The sequence below is a fragment of the Procambarus clarkii genome, chromosome 3, assembly GCF_040958095.1.
Source record: "Procambarus clarkii isolate CNS0578487 chromosome 3, FALCON_Pclarkii_2.0, whole genome shotgun sequence".
Lineage (NCBI taxonomy): Eukaryota > Metazoa > Arthropoda > Malacostraca > Decapoda > Cambaridae > Procambarus > Procambarus clarkii.
In genome coordinates this window covers 20,260,825-20,283,752 of record NC_091152.1, presented here as the reverse complement: position 1 = coordinate 20,283,752, position 22,928 = coordinate 20,260,825, and the positions used below count along the sequence as shown (strand labels likewise).

Genomic DNA, 22,928 nt, shown 5'->3' with positions numbered 1-22,928 from the left:
ATGGTCTTCTTTCCTCTCTTCCTTCTGGTGTCTTCTCCGCTCTCTATGTCGATGATCTTACCCTTTGTTGTCAGGGTGATGATTCGCCTCTCCTTCAACGCCGGCTTCAACTTGCAATTGATGCCGTGTCGTCTTGGGCCACAGGTCATGGCTTCAAGTTCTCTACTTCTAAGACTTGTGCCATGACTTTTACGCGGAAACGGGTTGTTCTTCGTCCCTCTTTGTCGCTTTATGGTCATCCCCTTGAATACAAAGATTCCGCGAAGCTTTTGGGGTTATTCCTTGACACTCGTTTGTCTTGGTCTCCCCATATCTCTTACCTCCGTGTTGAGTGCTCTAAGGCCCTTACCCTCCTTCGGGTCTTGTCCCATACTTCTTGGGGGGCAGATAGGCGCACTCTCCTTGCTTTACATTCCTCTCTCGTCCTGTCTAAGCTCGATTATGGTTGCCCTGCTTACTCGTCTGCTTCTCCTTCTACTCTTCGCCGTCTTGATGCTTTGCACCATACTGGGTTGCGCCTCAGTTCTGGTGCCTTTCGTTCGACTCCCATCCTTAGCTTGTATGTTGACACTGGCTTCCTGTCTCTCCAGGACCGCCGTGATCGCTACTGTCTTCGCTATCTTGCGCGGTCCTTGCAACATCCTTCCTCTCGCCTCTGTCGTGCTTTAACTTTTACCCCTCCTGCGGTTCCTGTTCCTCTTCACCACCTCCCTCTTTCTGTCCGGTTATCTCGCCTACAGGATTCTCTCTCCGTTCATATTTCTGATGTTTCTCCTCGTGTTGTTCCTTCTTTGCCCCCGTGGAGGGTCCCTCTTCCGCGGTTTTGTACTTCCTTGACCCGTATCACTAAAGCTTTTACCCCTCCTACGGTTCTAAAACGCCTTTTCCTCGAGCACTTTTCTTCTCACTCCCGCTCCGTTTCTGTCTTCACCGATGGGTCTAAGTCAGCGGACGGTGTTGGCTACTCTGTTGTTTTTCCTGATCGCACTTATATGTGTCGCTTGCCTCCGGAGACTAGCATCTTTTCAGCAGAACTTTATGCTATTCTCTATGCTCTTCGTCTCCTGCTTTCTCGTTGTCAGTCCTCCTTTGTGGTTGTTGTTGACTCTCGTAGTGCCCTCATGGCTCTCGGGTCCTTTAATCCGGTTCATCCAGTAGTTGTCGAGATCCAGCATTGGCTGTTTCTCGTTCACAGTAAATTTAAGTCGGTTGAGTTTTGTTGGGTTCCCAGCCATATTGGTGTGTCTTTAAATGAGCGTGCGGATGCTGCCGCTAAGGAAGCTGTCCGCTCTTGTCCCATCTCTCGTAAAGGCATTCCGTATTCCGACTTTTACCCAGTTATCCATTCCTCAGTTCTTACCCGTTGGCAGGCTTCTTGGTTGTCTGTTACTGGTAACAAGCTACGTACTCTTAAATGTTGTGTTTCCTCGTGGCCGTCCTCCTTCCACCGTAACCGGCGGTGGGAAACAGCTCTGGCGAGGTTGCGTATTGGCCATACTCGCTTAACCCATGGTCACTTGATGGAGCGCCGCCCTGCTCCTTATTGTCCTAGTTGCATTGTCCCTCTTACGGTCGTGCATGTCCTTCTTGAATGTCCTGACTTCCAGGACGAGCGTGTGTCTTGCTTTCCGACCGCCCCTCGCGGTCACCTGTCCCTCGATAGAATTCTTGGTGACTCGGATACTTTTGATATCGTTCGCCTTATGCGTTTTTGTTCTCGTATTGGCATCCTTGGTGATATTTAGCGCCCTCTGATTATTTTGCGTATTTGATGGTGCTACATAGCCTTCCCGGTTTGGTGCCTTCTTTTGATAATTACTAACTTACTTGCGCGATCCCTCCCCATACTGATGTGTACCAGGCCTTGTTTGGTCCCGCTTCGTGGGCCAAATACTTTGATCTCCTCCCTCTAGATTCTACACCACCTGACGATTTTTCCCTCCATAGACACCTTGATGATTCAGTAGATGCCTGTTACTTTCAACCCCACCCGTCTCGGTACGGTTGAATGCCAGTGTTGGCACCATTCTCCTCCTACCGCATGTTGCGACCGGTGTTAGGAATCTGCAGGACTATCACGGTGATAATTGGCATATCCTCTAAGCCAAAGGCCATTCTGTCCTCCAGGTAGATACATTTACTCGTCCCCCTCGTGGTCGTCGCCGTCAGCCCCTTCGGGTTTTGAAGATTATCTTTGATGGTAGGACCCTTCCGCCCTCTGTCATTCTTGCTGGTGCCAGGTGCTCTGTCCAGGAGTACATTCCCTCTCCTCGGCTCTGTAATAAGTGCTGGAGGTTTGGGCATGGTGCCCTCGGGTGCTCCAGTGCTGTCTGTCCCTTGTGTGGGGACGCAGGTCACTAAGTCGGAGTGCACTTCTTCCCAGGCTCTCTGCCTCAATTGCGGTGAGGCCCACCCTACCTTCTTAAGCGTGTGTATACATTACAAGCTTGAGGCAGTCGACCTCAACTAGAAGCACTGGGACCGTTTGTCTTTTCCTGAGGTGAGGCGCCAGGTTCGCTGTCTTCCCCCTTTTCGCTGGTCTCTTATGCTCGTGTATTGCGCTCTTTTTCTCCTCGTCTTTCCCACCTTCCTCGGTCTCTCAATCGTTTCCTGGCCTTAGACTCAGACACGCCCACCGCCGCCGCCTCTGTTCCTTTCAGTTCTACGCTAGTCCCCCTCATGGTTCTGTCTGGGGGTTCCCCTTTCTACCCAGTCTATCTCGTCTCCTGTCTTCTTCGTCTCCCTCCTATCCTCCTTCCCATCCTTCTCCCCCATCTCTTAGCTCTCCACGCCGGCTGTCAGTGCGAGCTGATGTCCATCACTCTCCCAGCGGCCATCGTGTTTGCAATCGTTCTGCTGCTCCTGGTGAGACGCTTGAATCTGTTGCCCGGTACACTGCTGGGATGCCGGTCTCTTTGAGTTGGAACCATAAGCCTGGCTCCTCTCCTCTCCCTCCTCTCCGGCGGGTAAGAAGGCTTCACATTCTTCCTCGCCCCCTGCCTCCGACACACTCGCTCCATTGTCCTCTGTTGCTGTCCTTTCTCTTATTGTCGATGTCTATTCTTCAATGGAATATTCGCGAATATTATGCCAACTAAGGATATCGAAGTTTTAGCCCCTTTGTGTCTGTCTCCAGGAGCCGATGCTTGGTGCTCGTCCTGGTTGCTTCCCTGACTATTCCTTTCTCCCCCCCTCTCCACAACCCTCCCTCCCGCGTTCCTCTTCTCTGCTCTCTTGAACCGTTCTGATGTTCCCTTCGTCCCCCTTTGCTTTTTCTGTCGCCTCTCCAATGTTCTGTTGCACTTGTCTTTGTGCGTAAATAGTACATGGTTTGTTCCATTTATCTCCCTCTAAATGTCCCTCTTTCTCTTACCCATCTTAAGCACCCAATGAACTCTTTGCCAGAGCCGGTGCTCCTGCTGAGTGATTTTAATTGTCGACATTCCCTCTGGAGCCATAGCCTGACAAACACCCGGGGTCGCCTTCTCAAACCGTTCATCCTCTCTTCCTTCCTGTCTCTTCTGAATTCTCGTGAGCTCACTCATTTGGACTCTCGGTCTCGCACCCTTTCCTGTCTTGATCTTTCTCTCTGCTCGTCGTCTCTTTACTTGGATTTCACGTTTCGGGTTCTTGATGACCTCCATGGCAGTGACCATTTTCCCCATCCTTGTTGCCTTTTTCTCTTTTCACCCTCCCCTCTCCTTCCCTAGGTGGCAGTTTACTAAGGCGGACTACAACCTATTTACCCTCCGTACTGCTCTCTCAGACCTCTCCCTCGCGCCCTCCTCCTTTCTCATGACACCATCTTCGACGCTGACCATTCGTACAGCTAAGCGTGAGTGTTGGAAGTCTTATGTTTCCACCATTACGTCCGAAACTCCTCTGCCGCTGATATGGAAGCGTGTCCGCAAGATTGCGGGTAAGTTCGTTCCTGATGTCTCGCCGGTCCTTTACACCCGTGGTACTCTTGTGGCGGACCCGTTGCAGGTCGTAACCTGTCATCTTCTAACTCGTAACCGCCGCACCACAATTACGACACCTACTCCGAACAAGAACTCCTCATGGAGACCACCTCGCAAAACTCCAACGACAGCACGGCTCAGCCAAAGTCTCATGCAAAGAAAAAACGGAAAACCTAGAGGTCTACACTAACCTCACCAGCTCCATAACTGGTACAGCCAGCTTTCCAGGGCTGAAAACCACCATGAAGACCCTTATCATCCATCCCCAGATCTCTAGTATTATCTATTGATACAGATAATGGCTCCGAAGAGCCTCCACTTACGGGCTCACCACAGCCCGTGCTGCTTGGAACATATTGTTCTGAGTAGCTGAATCTAAGACAACAACAACAACAGGAGCGTCGACAGTCACTCCAGCAGCGGTTCAGTGACTGACGTTCTGTATATACTTCAGGTGTTCAACACCATCACATTCACTCACAACAATTTAACACTCGAGTCTAGTTTCCTACTCTTGCAAGACGCTACAGCCTGGCCACAGAGAAGACTCGCTCTCGTCCCGCATCGGAGCTCTACACACCCCCACCCCCGGTCTCACTCTGCTGTCTGCTCCAGGCCTCGTCTCAGCTCTCATAACACGTCATTAGTAGTAGTAGGCATCCTTCAGTCTCGGAAGACTATGGAGTTGCGCCCTGACAGGGCGCAAAGCCTGGGTAGCTAGATAAGGAGGAGAAGCTGTTACCCATGCAGCATGGTGATATTTAGCGCCCTCTGATTATTTTGCGTTTTTGATGGTGCTACATAGCCTTCCCGGTTTGGTGCCTTCTTTTGATAATTACTTATTTACTTACCCATGCAGCAGGTCCCCCCTCTCCACGTTGCTGACATTATCCAATAGAAAGGCAAATGCCAATACACATGGTTCCAGCACCGTCGCAGGAGCTGCCAGAACGAGGTCGACGTCAACAATAAACTGCCTTAGGGGCTCCAACTCTGGATTTTTCCTCGAGGTTGACTCCTGAAACCTTTCCCAAAAAGGAGGTATGGCCGCAAGGCAGCGAAGGTTTAAAATCAGGGTTTTCCTTCCCCTAGATGGGCTGCCTTCCCAGGCTATCGAGTCCCATCTACCCGGAGCAGCTGGTTTTAAGGCGCCAGAGGCCCGTCTCGCCCCTTCTCCTGTCGGTAAAAGCAGTTCCGCCGGACTTAAAGACTAAGCCACCCGTGCAGGCCAGGAGTTGGACTTGGTTGTCAGGGGCTATTGGAGACGCATGCCGTATAGGAGCATTTTATAGGTCATGGGAGCTCGTCCCCCCATTACCACCCCCTGGCTATGACAACCCCTTGGAACTAACCAACAACACGTCATTACACTTACAATATCAGACTGCTGTACCCGTGTCTATTAAACAACAAACTAAACTCTTTGGTAATGTCACCCAAACATGTATAGGTTACAATATCCCAAACTCGTCTACAATGGCAATTGCTACAGGTAATAATTCCTGCTTTGATGCCAAGGGGCGATTCTCGCCTATACTGTCACACGGCTTCCTTTCCCGCTCTTTTTACTCTACAGGCGGCTTGTCTCTGTAATCCTGCTGGCTCTCTACAGGCGGCTTGTCTCTGTAAGCCTGCTGGCTCTCTACAGGCGGCTTGGCTCTGTAAGCCTGCTGGCTCTCTACAGGCGGCTTGTCTCTGTAAGCCTGCTGGCTTTAAAAGTTGCCCAAAAGGTAGAACCTGAAAATAATGGCCAACCAAACCCTGGGAATAGTAAAACCAACGTTTGACTTAAGGAAAAGAAAGTCCTTGTTCAACTGTACAAATCTCTGATGTTTCACCATCTGTAATACAGTTTAAGATTCTGATAATGACAATGTCTACTTGCTATAATGTTATTATGACATGTAATTAATGTACTGTAATATTATATAAACTTTCTTAATTATAAATCATTTAGGGAATAAAGCTTCTAATTTGACTGTGGTGACAGGTCCATCGACAGCGCCATCTATTGATTGAGGGCAAAAACAGAAAGTGGCCACGTGACGCAGATCATCACACAGTTTCTTTACCGCTTACTTTAATTGTTGTCCTCGCTGGTGGTCAGCGTTGGTCTGTACACTTCTTCCCGAGAGTACAGTGGAGACACTTGTTGGAGCTCTCTGCCCCTCGCTCATCCTTAGGCCTTTTATTCTCCAGCAACCGTTGGAATCCTATTTTAAGATGTGTATTTTAGTCCTTCGTAATGGTAAGTTGTTGCTGCTGATATTTATACAAGAGGTATGATGTGCTGGGTACAATATACTTAGGTTAACTAGTCGTCACCCTACGTGACGGTTACAGCTGTACTTGTCAAGTGATGGTTTCCTCGGTGGGATGTCGGGGTAATTACATTGAAATAAATATTACCTGAATCAAATAATACTTCCATGCATCGTAAGTAAAGTTTTGATTGATTAAAAGGGTAATTTTTAAATGTATTTATCTAACGTGGGATGTGAGCGAACAATTTAGTTCGGCAGGATAATTCAGACCTAGCAAAGGTAAATAAACTTATCGGGTTAAAAGAAGAAAACTTAATTCTTACCTTCATGGTTTGTATGAAGTTAATCTATAGTAATTTTTATCTTGCAGAATCACCCTTGACGGGTATTCGTGGACGCTTGGACAGTAGACTACAAAATGTATTTAAGAGACAAAAGTTATTTAACTTCGAAGAGTCCATAGGATTGTTAGAACCAGGGCAGCTACTCCAAACCATGGAAGGTTTTAAAAGTATTAAAGGCATAAGTCTTGAAAAGACAAGAATGGAAGGAAATATTTTAGAAAATTGCTTACTGACACAAACTAATAAAATTGAAGATGAATCTACAAAGAATAACTTGAATGCAGTCCATCGTGCAGATAATTGCGACTACAGAGATATGATGGAAAGTGGCCTGGAGACACGCTACGCGTACCCAAGTGAACTACTTAACACCTGGAAAAACGATATCCAGGTTTGGCAGGATGCAGAATCGATGTCGTCTCGGAACGACGCGTCTAGGTGTTGGCTGGAGTCCGTTTCAGGCCTCGACCCTGACGACTGGCATGATGCTGACGAAGACGCGTACGGTGAAGTTGAAGTGCGTGATAATTTGGTTCCTGGACAGAACACGAGCACTAATCAGCTGTTAGATGCTGAGGCCTCCGGTGCTGGGGCCGGTGGTGGTGCTGGGGCCACTGGTGCCTGTGGTGCTGGGGCCACTGGTGCCTCTGGTGGTGCTGGGGCCACTGGTGGTGCTGGGGCCTCTGGTGCTGAGGCCTCCGGTGCTGGTGCCTCTGGTGGTGCTGGGGCCACTGGTGCCTCTGGTGCTGGGGCCACTGGTGCCTCTGGTGGTGCTGGGGACACTGGTGCCTCTGGTGGTGCTGGGGACACTGGTGCCTCTGGTGCTGCTGGTGCCTCTGGTGCCTCTGGTGCTGGGGCCACTGGTGCTGGGGCCTCCGGTGGTGGTACTGGGGATTCTGGAACTTCGGGGGGCGATGCCGGGGCCCCTGGACCTGGGGAGGCTGGCGCCGGGGCCCCTGGACCTGGGGAGGCTGGTGCCGGGGCCCCTGGAGTACTCGCAAAGAATAAGAAACATGCAAAGGCGGATAACCCAGCTGCCTTGCAAAAGCGGGAGGAAACTCTCTCGACTGTGTCAACGAAGCCTGGAAAGTCTGATAGACGCAAGCGTGGTCGTAAGCGACGAGTTCGGCGCCCGACTGTTGCTGCCGCGCCTGCGGCCGGGGACGCTGCTGGGCCTCTGGCAGAGGATGGGGACGCCGCCGGGCCTCTGGCCGGGGATGCCACTGGGTCTCGGGAGCGGCACGCCGCCGGGCTTCTGGCCGGGGATGCCGCTGGGTCACGGGGCAGGGAGCCGCATATGACTGGTCCTGTAGTCGCAGATCGGTACCCCTGTGCTCCCTTGACAACCGGCGTGGTGGATTGTTCTCCTGTTAGTCACCCGAGTGTTGCCAGGCCAGCGAGCCGGAAGCGGCACGCCGCCAGGCCTTTGGCAGATGATGGGGACGCCGCCGGGCCTCTGGCCGAGGATGGGGACGCCGCCGGGCGTCTAGCCGGGGATGCCACTGGGTCTCTGGGCAGGGAGCGGCACACCGCCGGGCCTCGCATCAGGGAGCGGCACATGACTGGTCCTGTGGTTGCAGATCGGTACCCCTGTGCTCCCTTGACTACCAGCGTGGTAGATTGTTCTCCTGTTAGGCACCCGAGTGCTGCCGGGCCTGGGAGCCGGAAGCGGCACGCTGCCAGGCCTCTGGCCGAGGATGGGGACACCGCCGGGCCTCTGGCCGAGGATGGGGACACCGCCGGGCCTCTGGCCGAGGATGGGGACACCGCCGGGCCTCTGGCCGAGGATGGGGACACCGCCGGGCCTCTGGCCGAGGATGGGGACACCGCCGGGCCTCTGGCCGAGGATGGGGACACCGCCGGGCCTCTGGCCGAGGATGGGGACACCGCCGGGCCTCTGGCCAAGGATGGGGACACCGCCGGGCCTCTGGCCAAGGATGGGGACACCGCCGGGCCTCTGGCCAAGGATGGGGACACCGCCGGGCCTCTGGCCGAGGATGGGGACGCCGCCGGGCCTCTGGCCGAGGATGGGGACGCCGCCGGGCCTCTGGCTGAGGATGGGGACGCCGCCGAGCCTCTAGCCGGGGATGCCACTGGGTGTCGGGAGCGGCACGCCGCTGGGCCTCGCATACGGGAGCGGCACATGACTGGTCCTGTGGTTGCAGATCGGTACCCCTGTGCTCCCTTGACACCCGGCGTGGTGGATTCTCCTGTTAGGCACCAGAGTGCCGCCAGGCCTGGGAGCCGGAAGCGGCACACCGCCGAGCCTTTGGCAGAGGATGGGGACGCCGCCGGGCCTGGGAGCCGGGAGCGGCACACCGCAGAGCCTTTGGCAGATGATGGGGACGCCGCCGGGCCTCTGGTTGGGGATGCCACTGGGTCTCTGGGCCGGGAGCGGCACGCCGCTGGGCCTGACATTAGGGAGCGGCATATGACCGGTCCTGTAGTCGCAGATCGGTACCCCTGTGCCCCCTTGACACCCGGCGTGGTGGATTCTCCTGTTAGGCACCAGAGTGCCGCCAGGCCTGGGAGCCGGAAGCGGCACGCCGCCAGGCCTGAGAGCCGGGAGCGACCCGTTGCCGGGCCTGGCCTGGCACCAGGTTTGGGGGATTTCTCTCCAGGTAACAGCACTCAGAGCAGTGCCTCTCAATCCTTTACACCTTTACAAATAATAGATTATTATGTAGAGATAATTATGAGACAATCTTCTGCTAGGAACATTTTATTCAATGATGAGGCTCGGGCTCCTGTCGTGCCTGAGCAAGCGTCTACACCACAAGAGCCATTAATGGATAGAACTCCACCTTCACAAACCAGTGACTCGTTGTCCAGTCAGCATTGGCATTGGCGCTCACGCCTCCTCTTCGTGACTCTGTTGCTCATTGGAGGACCAGTACCATTGCCAAGTCCTCCACTACTAGAGTATTCAGATTCTAGTGTAGATGATTAGAGGCCACAGCCCAAGAAAATGAACTATGCTAGATGGAATAAACGGTGATCTTCCTGTGGCTAAAGTTCTTAACTGCTGAAGTGCATAAAAAAGGTAAGATTATACAGTGAACTTTCAATTATTGGAAGTTAAAAAGTTTGTAACCAGTTTTCTTATCCAATTAGAAATGGTTGCTAACTAAAGGCATAAGTTACAATATTGTATGAAGAAAAATTGACTTGGGCCAAGTAGTGGAGCCTTTTGTAAAGTAACTTTTTAATTTTTTTAGGGTTTAGATGCCTAGCATATTTTAAATAGAAATAGTGGCTTTGCCAAGATATGAAGAATATGGTTTCTTTCTTGTATTCAGGGGGAGGGTGGGAACTAGATTCTGCACAAATGTTTTTTCTATAAGTTTCTCCACTTATTTTTTTTTTTCACCAGTTTTGTTTCGCCTGAGCAATGAATTGCCAAAGAAAAGCTTCAATAGTGATGTTCCAGATAAATTTACTGGAAATTACTGGTATAATAAACGGCCAAGTACCTGCCATCGGTTCTTGAGACTTGTAAGTATTCTTTGTGGCAACTGTTTCAAACTAGATTAAATATCGCGTTGTGGTGAACCAATTCTTGTCTTGGCTATTTTGGCTCTAGCTTCCTATTTTGGGAAAACTTTTGTAACCGAGTAACTTCGGTCCACTAGGCTATAAATTTCTTGTTGGGGCCCCCTGATATTTTCATAATAAAGGGGAGGCTTATTCTAATTTTCTGAACAAATACTTTATATATATGACTGGCCTGTATATGATTTACTCGTAATTGCAATTTTTTCTTAAATATATATGGGGTAACCAGTCGACCCACTAGACGGCACATATGACTTATTGCTTAATCACTATTTGGCTTGTAAATAAGTATATATGTGACTTATTCAAATCTATATTTTTTTTAGATGCAAAGTCTTCCTGTTTTATTAAACAATAGATTTTGTACAAAATTTGACAATATCATGAATTGCTTTAAAATTTATTTAAATATTTTAGTTTAGCTATTTTTAAAAAGCTGTAATATCAATATAAGTATAGGTTCAGTACTAACTGTAATCTTAACCTACTAAGGTTAGGTTCGATCAGTATTTTCTACTCAGAATTTAAAGGTAAACCAAATATCATAAATTAGTCTCGCATGCACTTGTGAATAAGCCAAATAGACTATAAGCAAGTGCGATAACGGGTGTAATCGGTGGTTCCCGGGTCGACTATATACACTTTTTTAACAAAGGAACTTAATATTTAAATGTTTTGTGGTCATTTAAATAAGTCATTATTATAATGTTTCAGCATGTAACACTGGCCGTTTGTGGGAGAACTTGATGCTGCAAGAACTTCAGATGGACAAAACTTACCAAGTCTGTGGCATTGGAGAACGTGATGCCTGTCAAGGCAGATTTTCTTTGTTGGTTTGGAGAAGGGAACTTGGTATAAACACATGATTGGCTCAGAAAAAAGATTTTGAAAAATGGCTAGACGCCATAGTTATCAAAACTTTCAAACCTAGTAGGATCTCCAATAAGACTAATCGACAAGATTTTAAGAGCTCGTGCTTGACATTTTATTGGTATTTTATTGTAAAGTGAACCCAAAGTAGGATTCAGATTTTTAATTTTAACATTTGTTAACCTCTCCCTCCTTAGCACTTTAAGGGTTTAAGTGTAATGTGTCACTGGGGCAATAGGGAAGTATGTGGACAAATGGGCAGTTTAGAGGCTAAAAAGCCTTTTCTAGCCTAAGGTGTGGAGGAAGAACTTAAACTATAACTCGTGCCTCTTCCACAGGTCATTTTAACTGTATTTGGCATCTTGAGTGTCTTTAGTGTCCATTATCTGGCATTTGGGAGTTTATACATTTTGCCCAAATGCATGAAGGAGAAAGACAGTGGTTCGACTGTTCATATTTTAAATACAGCAATAACCTTCATATTTTAAATACAGCAATGCTGTTCCTAGAAAAAATACATTACATTGTGTAATTTTAGTCCGCTCAAATTTCTCTTGCTATCATGTATTTTAGTAACTTGTTTTACCAATTACCTTTAAAAATACTGAATTATTCGGATATAACAAGGTTTTTAAGTGCACTATAGTCTAGCATGCGCTTCCTGCAGCACGGTACAATGTGATTCACAACCCTGTCGGGTCACATAAAGGAACTAGTAGATTCCTGCTCTAAGGTCTTAATCAGACATAATTATTCTCTACATGGTTTCCAGGGTTCCTTGTGAGCAGACAATGTATTTGTGATGTCATGTTAGTCATGGTTTAGAAAGCATTGTAAAATGTACTTTTGTAATTGCTACACATTGCTGGCTGGTATAGTGTAGATATAAATTGATTTAGAATGTAAACATCATAGTCTATAGCATTGACGGCCGGCATGTAGCCAGCAGACCTGTAAGTGCTTCACTAAAATTCTTTGCGTTAGATTAAAGTAAAACATCAAATACCTTTTCAAAGTATGATGGAAGACTACTTAATTCTAGTCTTCTATGGTCGATGCTGGTAGATATTGTACTTATTGAAATACGTCGGCTAAACTTGTGAATATAGAGTAAATGTGCAAATCTCTAGTGAGTGGTCATCTACTAGGCAGACTAATGTGAAATGTTTAGTAGAAATTGAGAGTTGTGCCAATACTGAAATGGAACAAGAATTTATAGTCTACTTTATTGGTAGAGCAAATTGTTTGATCTTGTACGCTGGTCTTTTAAATTTTTAGTTTAAGAGTGCCTTGAGCTGCTCTAAAAATTACCTTTGTTACAAATGTACAAGTGCCAGAACATTTATTTACTTTATGTACTTCGAAATAAAGTACTTTACAGAATGCTTGTTTATTTAACATCCCGTCCCTATCTGGCTCGCTGCTGCTGTGAGGGGGCTTGGTGGGCGGATGTTGGAGTGATGCTCCTTGGTACAGTGCTTCTGTGGCCTTATGCTCCTGCTGCTGTCCTCACGAATTCTGTTGGATGACTTTCCCTTATCTTTTTCTCCTTTCCAATTGTCATTTCCCACCGACCTTTTGCCTGTTTTGATTCTTTTTGGCCTTTTGTTTTGATGCCCGGGTGTTTGAGGCGGCATATTCTTGCACCCGTAGAACTGTAGTACCAAACGGCTCGAGCGAGGGAACCCTTTTATTGTCAATGCTCTTTTCGTCACTTAACCCGATCTCGACGGACTGACGGTTCTTAAGGTGGCGTTTGTGGGGCGTATACTCACGACGCACCTCTAGGGAGCCCCGGCAACATCTCGCATCTGTGTCCTGCCTCTAAATGTGGCTCCGTGGTGAGTGTGGGGGGGATGGGGGCCCATTCGTGAATGAAAATAATTTCTTGTCTCGTGTCTCATTCTGTTCCGTTTGTACCTTCTTGCTCGTTAGGTGGGCGACAAAGTCCCCCCCCCCCCCCCCCCCCGAGTCGGACCGGGCTCTGTAGCTCTCGCTGCATTGGGCCCCAACCTTGCTCCTCCTTTGACCATCCTGACTACTTCCCTCTGCTCTCCCTCCCTCCTCTGTGGTTGGTTCGAGTCACACTCCCCCCAGTGGTGACCACCTCTTTCCCCTCGCACGGCTCGCTCTCATTGTGACAATGCGTTTTAACCCCCTTCTCTCTGGTGGATCTCAACGCAGTCCACTCCATGGCCGCACTTGCGCGATCCCTCCCCATACTGATGCGTACCAGGCCTTGTTTGGTCCCGCTTCGTGGGCCAAATACTTTGATCTCCTCCCTCTGGGTTCTACACCACCTGATTTCTTCCTCCATAGACACCTCGTTGATTCAGTAGATGCCTGTTACTTTCAACCCCACCAGTCTCTGTACATTTGTTGCTGCTCCTTTTCAGGATGCAGCAACCTGCTTGGCCGCCTTGTCCTGCCGTGGCAAGACCCCTGCTCGGGTCTCAAAGATCGCTCTGTTGAATGCCGGTGTTGGCACTTCTCCTCCCACCCCATGTTGCGACCGGTGTTAGGAATCTGCAGAACTGTCACGGTGATGATTGGTATATCCTCGAAGCCAAAGGCCATTCTGTCCTCCAGGTAGATACATTTACTCGTCCCCCTCGTGATCGTTGCCATCAGTCCCTTCGCCTTCCTCAGTCTCTCAATCGTTTCCTGGCCTTAGACTCAGACACGCCCACCGCCGCCGCCTCTGTTCCTTTCAGTTCTACGCTAGTCCCCCTCATGGTTCTGTCTGGGGGTTCCCCTTTCTGCCCAGTCTATCTCGTCTCCTGTCTTCTTCGTCTCCCTCCTATCCTCCTTCCCATCCTTCTCCCCCATCTCTTAGCTCCCCACGCCGCCTGTTAGTGCGAGCTGATGTCCATCACTCTCCCAGCGGCCATCGTGTTTGCAATCGTTCTGCTGCTCCTGGTGAGACGCTTGAATCTGTTGCCCGGTACATTGCTGGGATGCCGGTCTCTTTGAGTCGGAACCATAAGCCTGTCTCCTCTCTCTCCTCCCCGGCGGGTAAGAAGGCTTCACATTCTTCCTCGCCCCCTGCCTCCGACACACTCGCTCCATTGTCCTCTGTTGCTGTCCTTTCTCTTCTTGTCGATGTCTATTCTTCAATGGAATATTCGTGAATATTATGCCAACTTCGGATTTCGAAGTTTTCGCCCCTTTGTGTCTGTCTCCAGGAGCCGATGCTTGGTGCTCGTCCTGGTCGCTTCCGTGACTATTCCTTTCTCTCCCCCCCCCCCCCACCCGTTCCTCTTCTCCGCTCTCTTGACTCGTTCTGATGTTCCGTTCGTCCCCCTTTGCTTTTTCTGTCGCCTCTCCAATGTTCTGTTGCACGTGTCTTTGTGCGTAAATGGTACGTTCCCTTTATCTCCCTCCAAATGTCCCGCTTTTTCTTCCCGATCTTAAGCACCCAACGGACTCTTTGCCAGAGCCGGTGCTCCTGCTGGGTGATTTCAATTGTCGACATTCCCTCTGGGGCCATAGCCTGACAAACACCCGGGGTCGCCTTCTCAAACCGTTCATCCTCTCTTCCTCCCTGTCTCTTCTGAATTCTCGTGAGCTCACTCATTTGGACTCTCGGTCTCGCACCCTTTCCTGTCTTGATCTTTCTCTCTGCTCGTCGTCTCTTTACATGTTTTTCACGTTTCGGGTTCTTGATGATCTCCATTGCAGTAACCATTTTCCCCATCCTTGTTGCCTTTTTCTCTTCACCCTCCCCTCTCCTTCCCTAGGTGGCAGTTTACTAAGGCGGACTACAACCTATTTACCCTCCGTGCTGCTCTCTGACCTCTCCCTCGCGCCCTCCTCCTTTCTCATGAGACCATCTTCGACGCTGACCATTCGTACAGCTAAGCGTGAGTGTTGGAAGTCTCATGTTTCCACCATTACGTCCGAAACTCCTCTGCCGCAGATATGGAAGCGTGTCCGCAAGATTGCGGGTAAGTTCGTTCCTGATGTCTCGCCGGTCCTTTACCCCCGTGGTACTCTTGTGGCGGACACGTTGCAGGTCGTAACCCGTCCTCTTCTAACTCGTAACCGCCGCACCACAAATACACCTACTCCGTACAAGAACTTCTCATGGAGACCACCTCGTGAAACTCCGACGACAGCACGGCTCAGCCAAAGTCTCATTCAAAGAAAAAACGGAAAACCTAGAGGTCTACACTAACCCCACCAGCTCCATAACTAATACAGCCAGCCCTCCAGGGCTGAAAACCACCATGAAGACCCTTCATCATCCATCCCCAGATCTCTAGTATCAGCTATTGATACAGATAATGGCTCCGAAGAGCCTCCACTTACGGGCTCACCATAGCCCGCGCTGCTTGGAACTTTTTGTTCTGAGTAGCTGAATCTAAGACAACAACAACAACAGGAGCGTCGACGGTCTTACACCAGCAGCGGTTCAGTGACTGACGTTCTGTACATACTTGGGATGTTCAACACCATCACATTCACCAGCAACAATTTAACACTCGAGTCTAGTTTCTTACTCTTGCAAGATGCTACAGCCTGGCCACAGAGAAGACTCGCTCCCGTCCCGCATCGGAGCTCTACACACCCCACCCCCGGTCTCACTCTGCCGTCTGCTCCAGGCCTCGTCTCAGCTCTCATAACACGTCATTACACTTACAATATCAGACTGTTGTACCCATGACTATTAAACAACAAACTAAACTCTTTGAATAATGTCACCCAAACATGTAAAGGTTACAATATCCCAAACTCGTCTACAATAGCAATTGCTACAGGTAATAATTCCTGCTTTGCGGCCAAGGGGCGATTCTCGTCTTTACTATCACACGGCTTCCATTCCCGCCCTTTTTACTCTACAGGCGGCTTGTCTCTGTAAGCCTGCTGGCTCTCTACAGGCGGCTTGTCTCTGTAAGCCTGCTGGCTCTCTACAGGCGGCTTGTCTCTGTAAGCCTGCTGGCTCTCTACGGGCGGCTTGTCTCTGTAAGCCTGCTGGCTCTCTACAGGCGGCTTGTCTCTGTAAGCCTGTTGGCTTTAAAAGTTGCCCAAAAGGTAGACACTAAATATAATGGCCAACCAAACCCTGGGAATAGTAAAACCAACGTTTGACTTAAGGAAAAGAAAGTCTTTGTTCAACTGTACAAATCTCTGGTGTGTCGCCATCTGTAATACAGTTTAAGATTCTGATAACGACAATGTCTACTTGCTATAATGTTATTATGGCATGTAATTAATGTACTGTAATATTATATAAACTTTCTTAATTATAAATGTACAACCATTTAGGGAATAAAGCTTCTGATTTGACTGTGGTGACAGGTCCGTCGACAGCGCCATCTATTGATTGAGGGCAAAACCAGAAAGTGGCCACGTGACGCAGATCATCACACAGTTTATTTACCGCTTACTTTAATTGTTGTCCTCGCTGGTGGTCAGCGTTGGTCTGTACACTTCTTCCCGAGAGTACAGTGGAGACACTTGTTGGAGCTCTCTGTCCCTCGCTCATCCTTGGGCTTTTATTCTCCAGCAACCGTTGGAATCCTATTTTAACATGTGTATTTTAGTCCTTCGTAATGGTAAGTTGTTGCTGCTGATATTTATACAAGAGGTATGATGTGCTGGGTACAATATACTTAGGTTAACTAGTCGTCACCCTACGTGACGGTTACAGCTGTACTTGTCAAGTGATGGTTTCCTCGGTGGGATGTCGGGGTAATTACATTGAAATAAATATTACCTGAATCAAATAATACTTCCATGCATCGTAAGTAAAGTTTTGATTGATTAAAAGGGTAATTTTTAAATGTATTTATCTAACGTGGGATGTGAGCGAACAATTTAGTTCGGCAGGATAATTCAGACCTAGCAAAGGTAAATAAACTTATCGGGTTAAAAGAAAACTTAATTCTTACCTTCATGGTTTGTATGAAGTTAATCTATAGTAATTTTTATCTTGCAGAATCACCCTTGACGGGTATTCGTGGACGCTTGGACAGTAGACTACAAAATGTATTTAAGAGACAAAAGTTATTTAACTTCGAAGAGTCCATAGGATTGTTAGAACCAGGGCAGCTACTCCAAACCGTGGAAGGTTTTAAAAGTATTAAAGGCATAAGTCTTGAAAAGACAAGAATGGAAGGAAATATTTTAGAAAATTGCTTACTGACACAAACTAATAAAATTGAAGATGAATCTACAAAGAATAACTTGAATGCAGTCCATCGTGCAGATAATTGCGACTACAGAGATATGATGGAAAGTGGCCTGGAGACACGCTACGAGTCCCCAAGTGAACTACTTAACACCTGGAAAAACGATATCCAGGTTTGGCAGGATGCAGAATCGATGTCGTCTCGGAACGACGCGTCTAGGTGTTGGCTGGAGTCCGTTTCAGGCCTCGACCCTGACGACTGGCATGATGCTGACGAAGACGCGTACGGTGAAGTTGAAGTGCGTGATAATTTGGTTCCTGGACAGAACACGAGCACTAATCAGCTGTTAGATGCTGAGGCCTCCGGTGCTGGGGCCTCTGGTGGTGGTGCTGGGGCCACTGGTGCCTCTGGTGGTGCTGGGGCCACTGGTGCCTCTGGTGGTGCTGGGGCCACTGGTGGTGCTGGGGCCTCTGATGCTGAGGCCTCCGGTGCTGGTGCCTCCGGTGCTGGTGCCTCTGGTGGTGCTGGGGCCACTGGTGCCTCTGGTGGTGCTGGGGCCACTGGTGCCTCTGGTGGTGCTGGGGCCACTGGTGCCTCTGGTGGTGCTGGGGACACTGGTGCCTCTGGTGGTGCTGGGGACACTGGTGCCTCTGGTGGTGCTGGGGACACTGGTGCCTCTGGTGCTGGGGCCACTGGTGCTGGGGCCTCCGGTGGTGGTACTGGGGATTCTGGAACTTCGGGGGGCGGCGCCGGGGCCCCTGGACCTGGGGAGGCTGGCGCTGGGGCCCCTGGAGTACTCGCAAAGATTAAGAAACATGCAAAGGCGGATAACCCAGCTGCCTTGCAAAAGCGGGAGGAAACTCTCTCGACTGTGTCAACGAAGCCTGGAAAGTCTGATAGACGCAAGCGTGGTCGTAAGCGACGAGTTCGGCGCCCGACTGTTGCTGCCGCGCCTGCGGCCGGGGACGCTGCTGGGCTTCTGGCAGAGGATGGGGACGCCGCCGGGCCTCTGGCCGGGGATGCCACTGGGTCTCGGGAGCGGCACGCCGCCGGGCTTCTGGCCGGGGATGCCGCTGGGTCACGGGGCAGGGAGCCGCATATGACTGGTCCTGTAGTCGCAGATCGGTACCCCTGTGCTCCCTTGACAACCGGCGTGGTGGATTGTTCTCCTGTTAGTCACCCGAGTGTTGCCAGGCCAGCGAGCCGGAAGCGGCACGCCGCCAGGCCTTTGGCAGATGATGGGGACGCCGCCGGGCCTCTGGCCGAGGATGGGGACGCCGCCGGGCGTCTAGCCGGGGATGCCACTGGGTCTCTGGGCAGGGAGTGGCACACCGCTGGGCCTCGCATCAGGGAGCGGCACATGACTGGTCCTGTGGTTGCAGATCGGTACCCCTGTGCTCCCTTGACTACCAGCGTGGTAGATTGTTCTCCTGTTAGGCACCCGAGTGCTGCCGGGCCTGGGAGCCGGAAGCGGCACGCTGCCAGGCCTCTGGCCGAGGATGGGGACACCGCCGGGCCTCTGGCCGAGGATGGGGACACCGCCGGGCCTCTGGCCGAGGATGGGGACACCGCCGGGCCTCTGGCCGAGGATGGGGACACCGCCGGGCCTCTGGCCGAGGATGGGGACACCGCCGGGCCTCTGGCCGAGGATGGGGACGCCGCCGGGCCTCTGGCCGAGGATGGGGACGCCGCCGGGCCTCTGGCCGAGGATGGGGACGCCGCCGGGCCTCTGGCCGAGGATGGGGACGCCGCCGGGCCTCTGGCCGAGGATGGGGACGCCGCCGGGCCTCTGGCCGAGGATGGGGACGCCGCCGGGCCTCTGGCCGAGGATGGGGACGCCGCCGGGCCTCTGGCCGAGGATGGGGACGCCGCCGGGCCTCTAGCCGGGGATGCCACTGGGTGTCGGGAGCGGCACGCCGCTGGGCCTCGCATACGGGAGCGGCACATGACTGGTCCTGTGGTTGCAGATCGGTACCCCTGTGCTCCCTTGACACCCGGCGTGGTGGATTCTCCTGTTAGGCACCAGAGTGCCGCCAGGCCTGGGAGCCGGAAGCGGCACACCGCAGAGCCTTTGGCAGATGATGGGGACACCGCCGGGCCTTTGGCAGAGGATGGGGACGCCGCCGGGCCTGGGAGCCGGGAGCGGCACACCGCAGAGCCTTTGGCAGATGATGGGGACGCCGCCGGGCCTCTGGTTGGGGATGCCACTGGGTCTCGGGGCCGGGAGCGGCACGCCGCTGGGCCTGACATTAGGGAGCGGCATATGACCGGTCCTGTAGTCGCAGATCGGTACCCCTGTGCCCCCTTGACACCCGGCGTGGTGGATTCTCCTGTTAGGCACCAGAGTGCCGCCAGGCCTGGGAGCCGGGAGCGACCCGCTGGATTGGGGGATTTCTCTCCAGGTAACAGCACTCAGAGCAGTGCCTCTCAATCCTTTACACCTTTACAAATAATAGATTATTATGTAGAGATAATTATGAGACAATCTTCTGCTAGGAACATTTTATTCAATGATGAGGCTCGGGCTCCTGTCGTGCCTGAGCAAGCGTCTACACCACAAGAGCCATTAATGGATAGAACTCCACCTTCACAAACCAGTGACTCGTTGTCCAGTCAGCATTGGCATTGGCGCTCACGCCTCCTCTTCGTGACTCTGTTGCTCATTGGAGGACCAGTACCATTGCCAAGTCCTCCACTACTAGAGTATTCAGATTCTAGTGTAGATGATTAGAGGCCACAGCCCAAGAAAATGAACTATGCTAGATGGAATAAACGGTGATCTTCCTGTGGCTAAAGTTCTTAACTGCTGAAGTGCATAAAAAAGGTAAGATTATACAGTGAACTTTCAATTATAGGAAGTTAAAAAGTTTGTAACCAGTTTTCTTATCCAATTAGAAATGGTTGCTAACTAAAGGCATAAGTTACAATATTGGATGAAGAAAAATTGACTTGGGCCAAGTAGTGGAGCCTTTTGTAAAGTAACTTTTTAATTTTTTTAGGGTTTAGATGCCTAGCATATTTTAAATAGAAATAGTGGCTTTGCCAAGATTTGAAGAATATGGTTTCTTTCTTGTATTCAGGGGGAGGGTGGGAACTAGATTCTGCACAAATGTTTTTTCTATAAGTTTCTCCACTTATTTTTTTTTTTCACCAGTTTTGTTTCGCCTGAGCAATGAATTGCCAAAGAAAAGCTTCAATAGTGATGTTCCAGATAAATTTACTGGAAATTACTGGTATAATAAACGGCCAAGTACCTGCCATCGGTTCTTGAGACTTGTAAGTATTCTTTGTGGCAACTGTTTCAAACTAGATTAAATATCGCGTTGTGGTGAACCAATTCTTGTCTTGGCTATTTTGGCTCTAGCTTCCTATTTTGGGAAAACTTTTGTAACCGAGTAACTTCGGTCCACTAGGCTATAAATTTCTTGTTGGGGCCCCCTGATATTTTCATAATAAAGGGGAGGCTTATTCTAATTTTCTGAACAAATACTTTATATATATGACTGGCCTGTATATGATTTACTCGTAATTGCAATTTTTTCTTAAATATATATGGGGTAACCAGTCGACCCACTAGACGGCACATATGACTTATTGCTTAATCACTATTTGGCTTGTAAATAAGTATATATGTGACTTATTCAAATCTATATTTTTTTTAGATGCAAAGTCTTCCTGTTTTATTAAACAATAGATTTTGTACAAAATTTGACAATATCATGAATTGCTTTAAAATTTATTTAAATATTTTAGTTTAGCTATTTTTAAAAAGCTGTAATATCAATATAAGTATAGGTTCAGTACTAACTGTAATCTTAACCTACTAAGGTTAGGTTCGATCAGTATTTTCTACTCAGAATTTAAAGGTAAACCAAATATCATAAATTAGTCTCGCATGCACTTGTGAATAAGCCAAATAGACTATAAGCAAGTGCGATAACGGGTGTAATCGGTGGTTCCCGGGTCGACTATATACTTTTTTAACAAAGGAACTTAATATTTAAATGTTTTGTGGTCATTTAAATAAGTCATTATTATAATGTTTCAGCATGTAACACTGGCCGTTTGTGGGAGAACTTGATGCTGCAAGAACTTCAGATGGACAAAACTTACCAAGTCTGTGGCATTGGAGAACGTGATGCCTGTCAAGGCAGATTTTCTTTGTTGGTTTGGAGAAGGGAACTTGGTATAAACACATGATTGGCTCAGAAGAAAGATTTTGAAAAATGGCTAGACGCCATAGTTATCAAAACTTTCAAACCTAGTAGGATCTCCAATAAGACTAATCGACAAGATTTTAAGAGCTCGTGCTTGACATTTTATTGGTATTTTATTGTAAAGTGAACCCAAAGTAGGATTCAGATTTTTAATTTTAACATTTGTTAACCTCTCCCTCCTTAGCACTTTAAGGGTTTAAGTGTAATGTGTCACTGGGGCAATAGGGAAGTATGTGGACAAATGGGCAGTTTAGAGGCTAAAAAGCCTTTTCTAGCCTAAGGTGTGGAGGAAGAACTTAAACTATAACTCGTGCCTCTTCCACAGGTCATTTTAACTGTATTTGGCATCTTGAGTGTCTTTAGTGTCCATTATCTGGCATTTGGGAGTTTATACATTTTGCCCAAATGCATGAAGGAGAAAGACAGTGGTTCGACTGTTCATATTTTAAATACAGCAATAACCTTCATATTTTAAATACAGCAATGCTGTTCCTAGAAAAAATACATTACATTGTGTAATTTTAGTCCGCTCAAATTTCTCTTGCTATCATGTATTTTAGTAACTTGTTTTACCAATTACCTTTAAAAATACTGAATTATTCGGATATAACAAGGTTTTTAAGTGCACTATAGTCTAGCATGCGCTTCCTGCCGCACGGTACAATGTGATTCACAACCCTGTCGGGTCACATAAAGGAACTAGTAGATTCCTGCTCTAAGGTCTTAATCAGACATAATTATTCTCTACATGGTTTCCAGGGTTCCTTGTGAGCAGACAATGTATTTGTGATGTCATGTTAGTCATGGTTTAGAAAGCATTGTAAAATGTACTTTTGTAATTGCTACACATTGCTGGCTGGTATAGTGTAGATATAAATTGATTTAGAATGTAAACATCATAGTCTATAGCATTGACGGCCGGCATGTAGCCAGCAGACCTGTAAGTGCTTCACTAAAATTCTTTGCGTTAGATTAAAGTAAAACATCAAATACCTTTTCAAAGTATGATGGAAGACTACTTAATTCTAGTCTTCTATGGTCGATGCTGGTAGATATTGTACTTATTGAAATACGTCGGCTAAACTTGTGAATATAGAGTAAATGTGCAAATCTCTAGTGAGCAGTCATCTACTAGGCAGACTAATGTGAAATGTTTAGTAGAAATTGAGAGTTGTGCCAATACTGAAATGGAAAAAGAATTTATAGTTGACTTTATTGGTAGAGCAAATTGTTTGATCTTGTACGCTGGTCTTTAAATTTTTAATTATTAAATTTTTAGTTTAAGAGTGCCTTGAGCTGCTCTAAAAATTACCTTTGTTACAAATGTACAAGTGCCAGAACATTTATTTACTTTATGTACTTCGAAATAAAGTACTTTACAGAATGCTTGTTTATTTAACATCCCATCCCTATCTGGCTTGCTGCTGTGAGGGGGCTTGGTGGGCGGATGTTGGAGTGATGCTCCTTGGTACAGTGCTTCTGTGGCCTTATGCTCCTGCTGCTGTCCTCACGAGTTCTGTTGGACGACTTTCCCTTTTCCTTATCTTTTTCTCCTTTCCAATTGTCATTTCCCACCGACCTT

General features: G+C 48.8%; 2 protein-coding genes and 1 long non-coding RNA gene across 3 annotated transcripts; 2 read left to right on the top strand and 1 right to left on the bottom strand.

Moving 5' to 3' along the window:
- Positions 1-6,059: 6,059 nt before the first annotated feature.
- Positions 6,060-12,378, top strand: LOC123760842 (collagen alpha-1(I) chain-like). The gene is made up of 4 exons (XM_045746620.2): positions 6,060-6,210; positions 6,597-9,613; positions 9,944-10,065; positions 10,840-12,378. The coding sequence occupies exons 1-2, from the start codon at positions 6,186-6,188 to the stop codon at positions 9,518-9,520; spliced, it is 2,949 nt and encodes a 982-aa protein (XP_045602576.2). The 5' UTR covers positions 6,060-6,185; the 3' UTR covers positions 9,521-9,613; positions 9,944-10,065; positions 10,840-12,378.
- LOC138367872 (uncharacterized) lies at positions 7,236-17,884 on the bottom strand. The gene is made up of 3 exons (XR_011229432.1): positions 17,751-17,884; positions 17,535-17,597; positions 7,236-7,308 (listed from the first exon to the last, which is right to left on the bottom strand). It is a non-coding gene; the product is annotated as an uncharacterized lncRNA (long non-coding RNA).
- LOC138367871 (collagen alpha-1(I) chain-like) lies at positions 16,410-22,730 on the top strand. The gene is made up of 4 exons (XM_069329928.1): positions 16,410-16,553; positions 16,937-19,953; positions 20,284-20,405; positions 21,178-22,730. Exons 1-2 carry the CDS (start codon positions 16,529-16,531, stop codon positions 19,858-19,860), a joined length of 2,949 nt encoding a protein of 982 aa, XP_069186029.1. The 5' UTR covers positions 16,410-16,528; the 3' UTR covers positions 19,861-19,953; positions 20,284-20,405; positions 21,178-22,730.
- The last annotated feature ends 198 nt before the right edge of the window (positions 22,731-22,928 follow it).

Bases quoted from the DNA above. Each gene is read 5' to 3' on its own strand.
- LOC123760842 (XM_045746620.2), top strand. From the start codon at position 6,186: ATGTGTATTTTAGTCCTTCGTAATG. The intron at 6,211-6,596 runs GTAAGTTGTTGC...TTTATCTTGCAG, and splicing joins TATTTTAGTCCTTCGTAATG to AATCACCCTTGACGGGTATT.
- LOC138367871 (XM_069329928.1), top strand. From the start codon at position 16,529: ATGTGTATTTTAGTCCTTCGTAATG. The intron at 16,554-16,936 runs GTAAGTTGTTGC...TTTATCTTGCAG, and splicing joins TATTTTAGTCCTTCGTAATG to AATCACCCTTGACGGGTATT.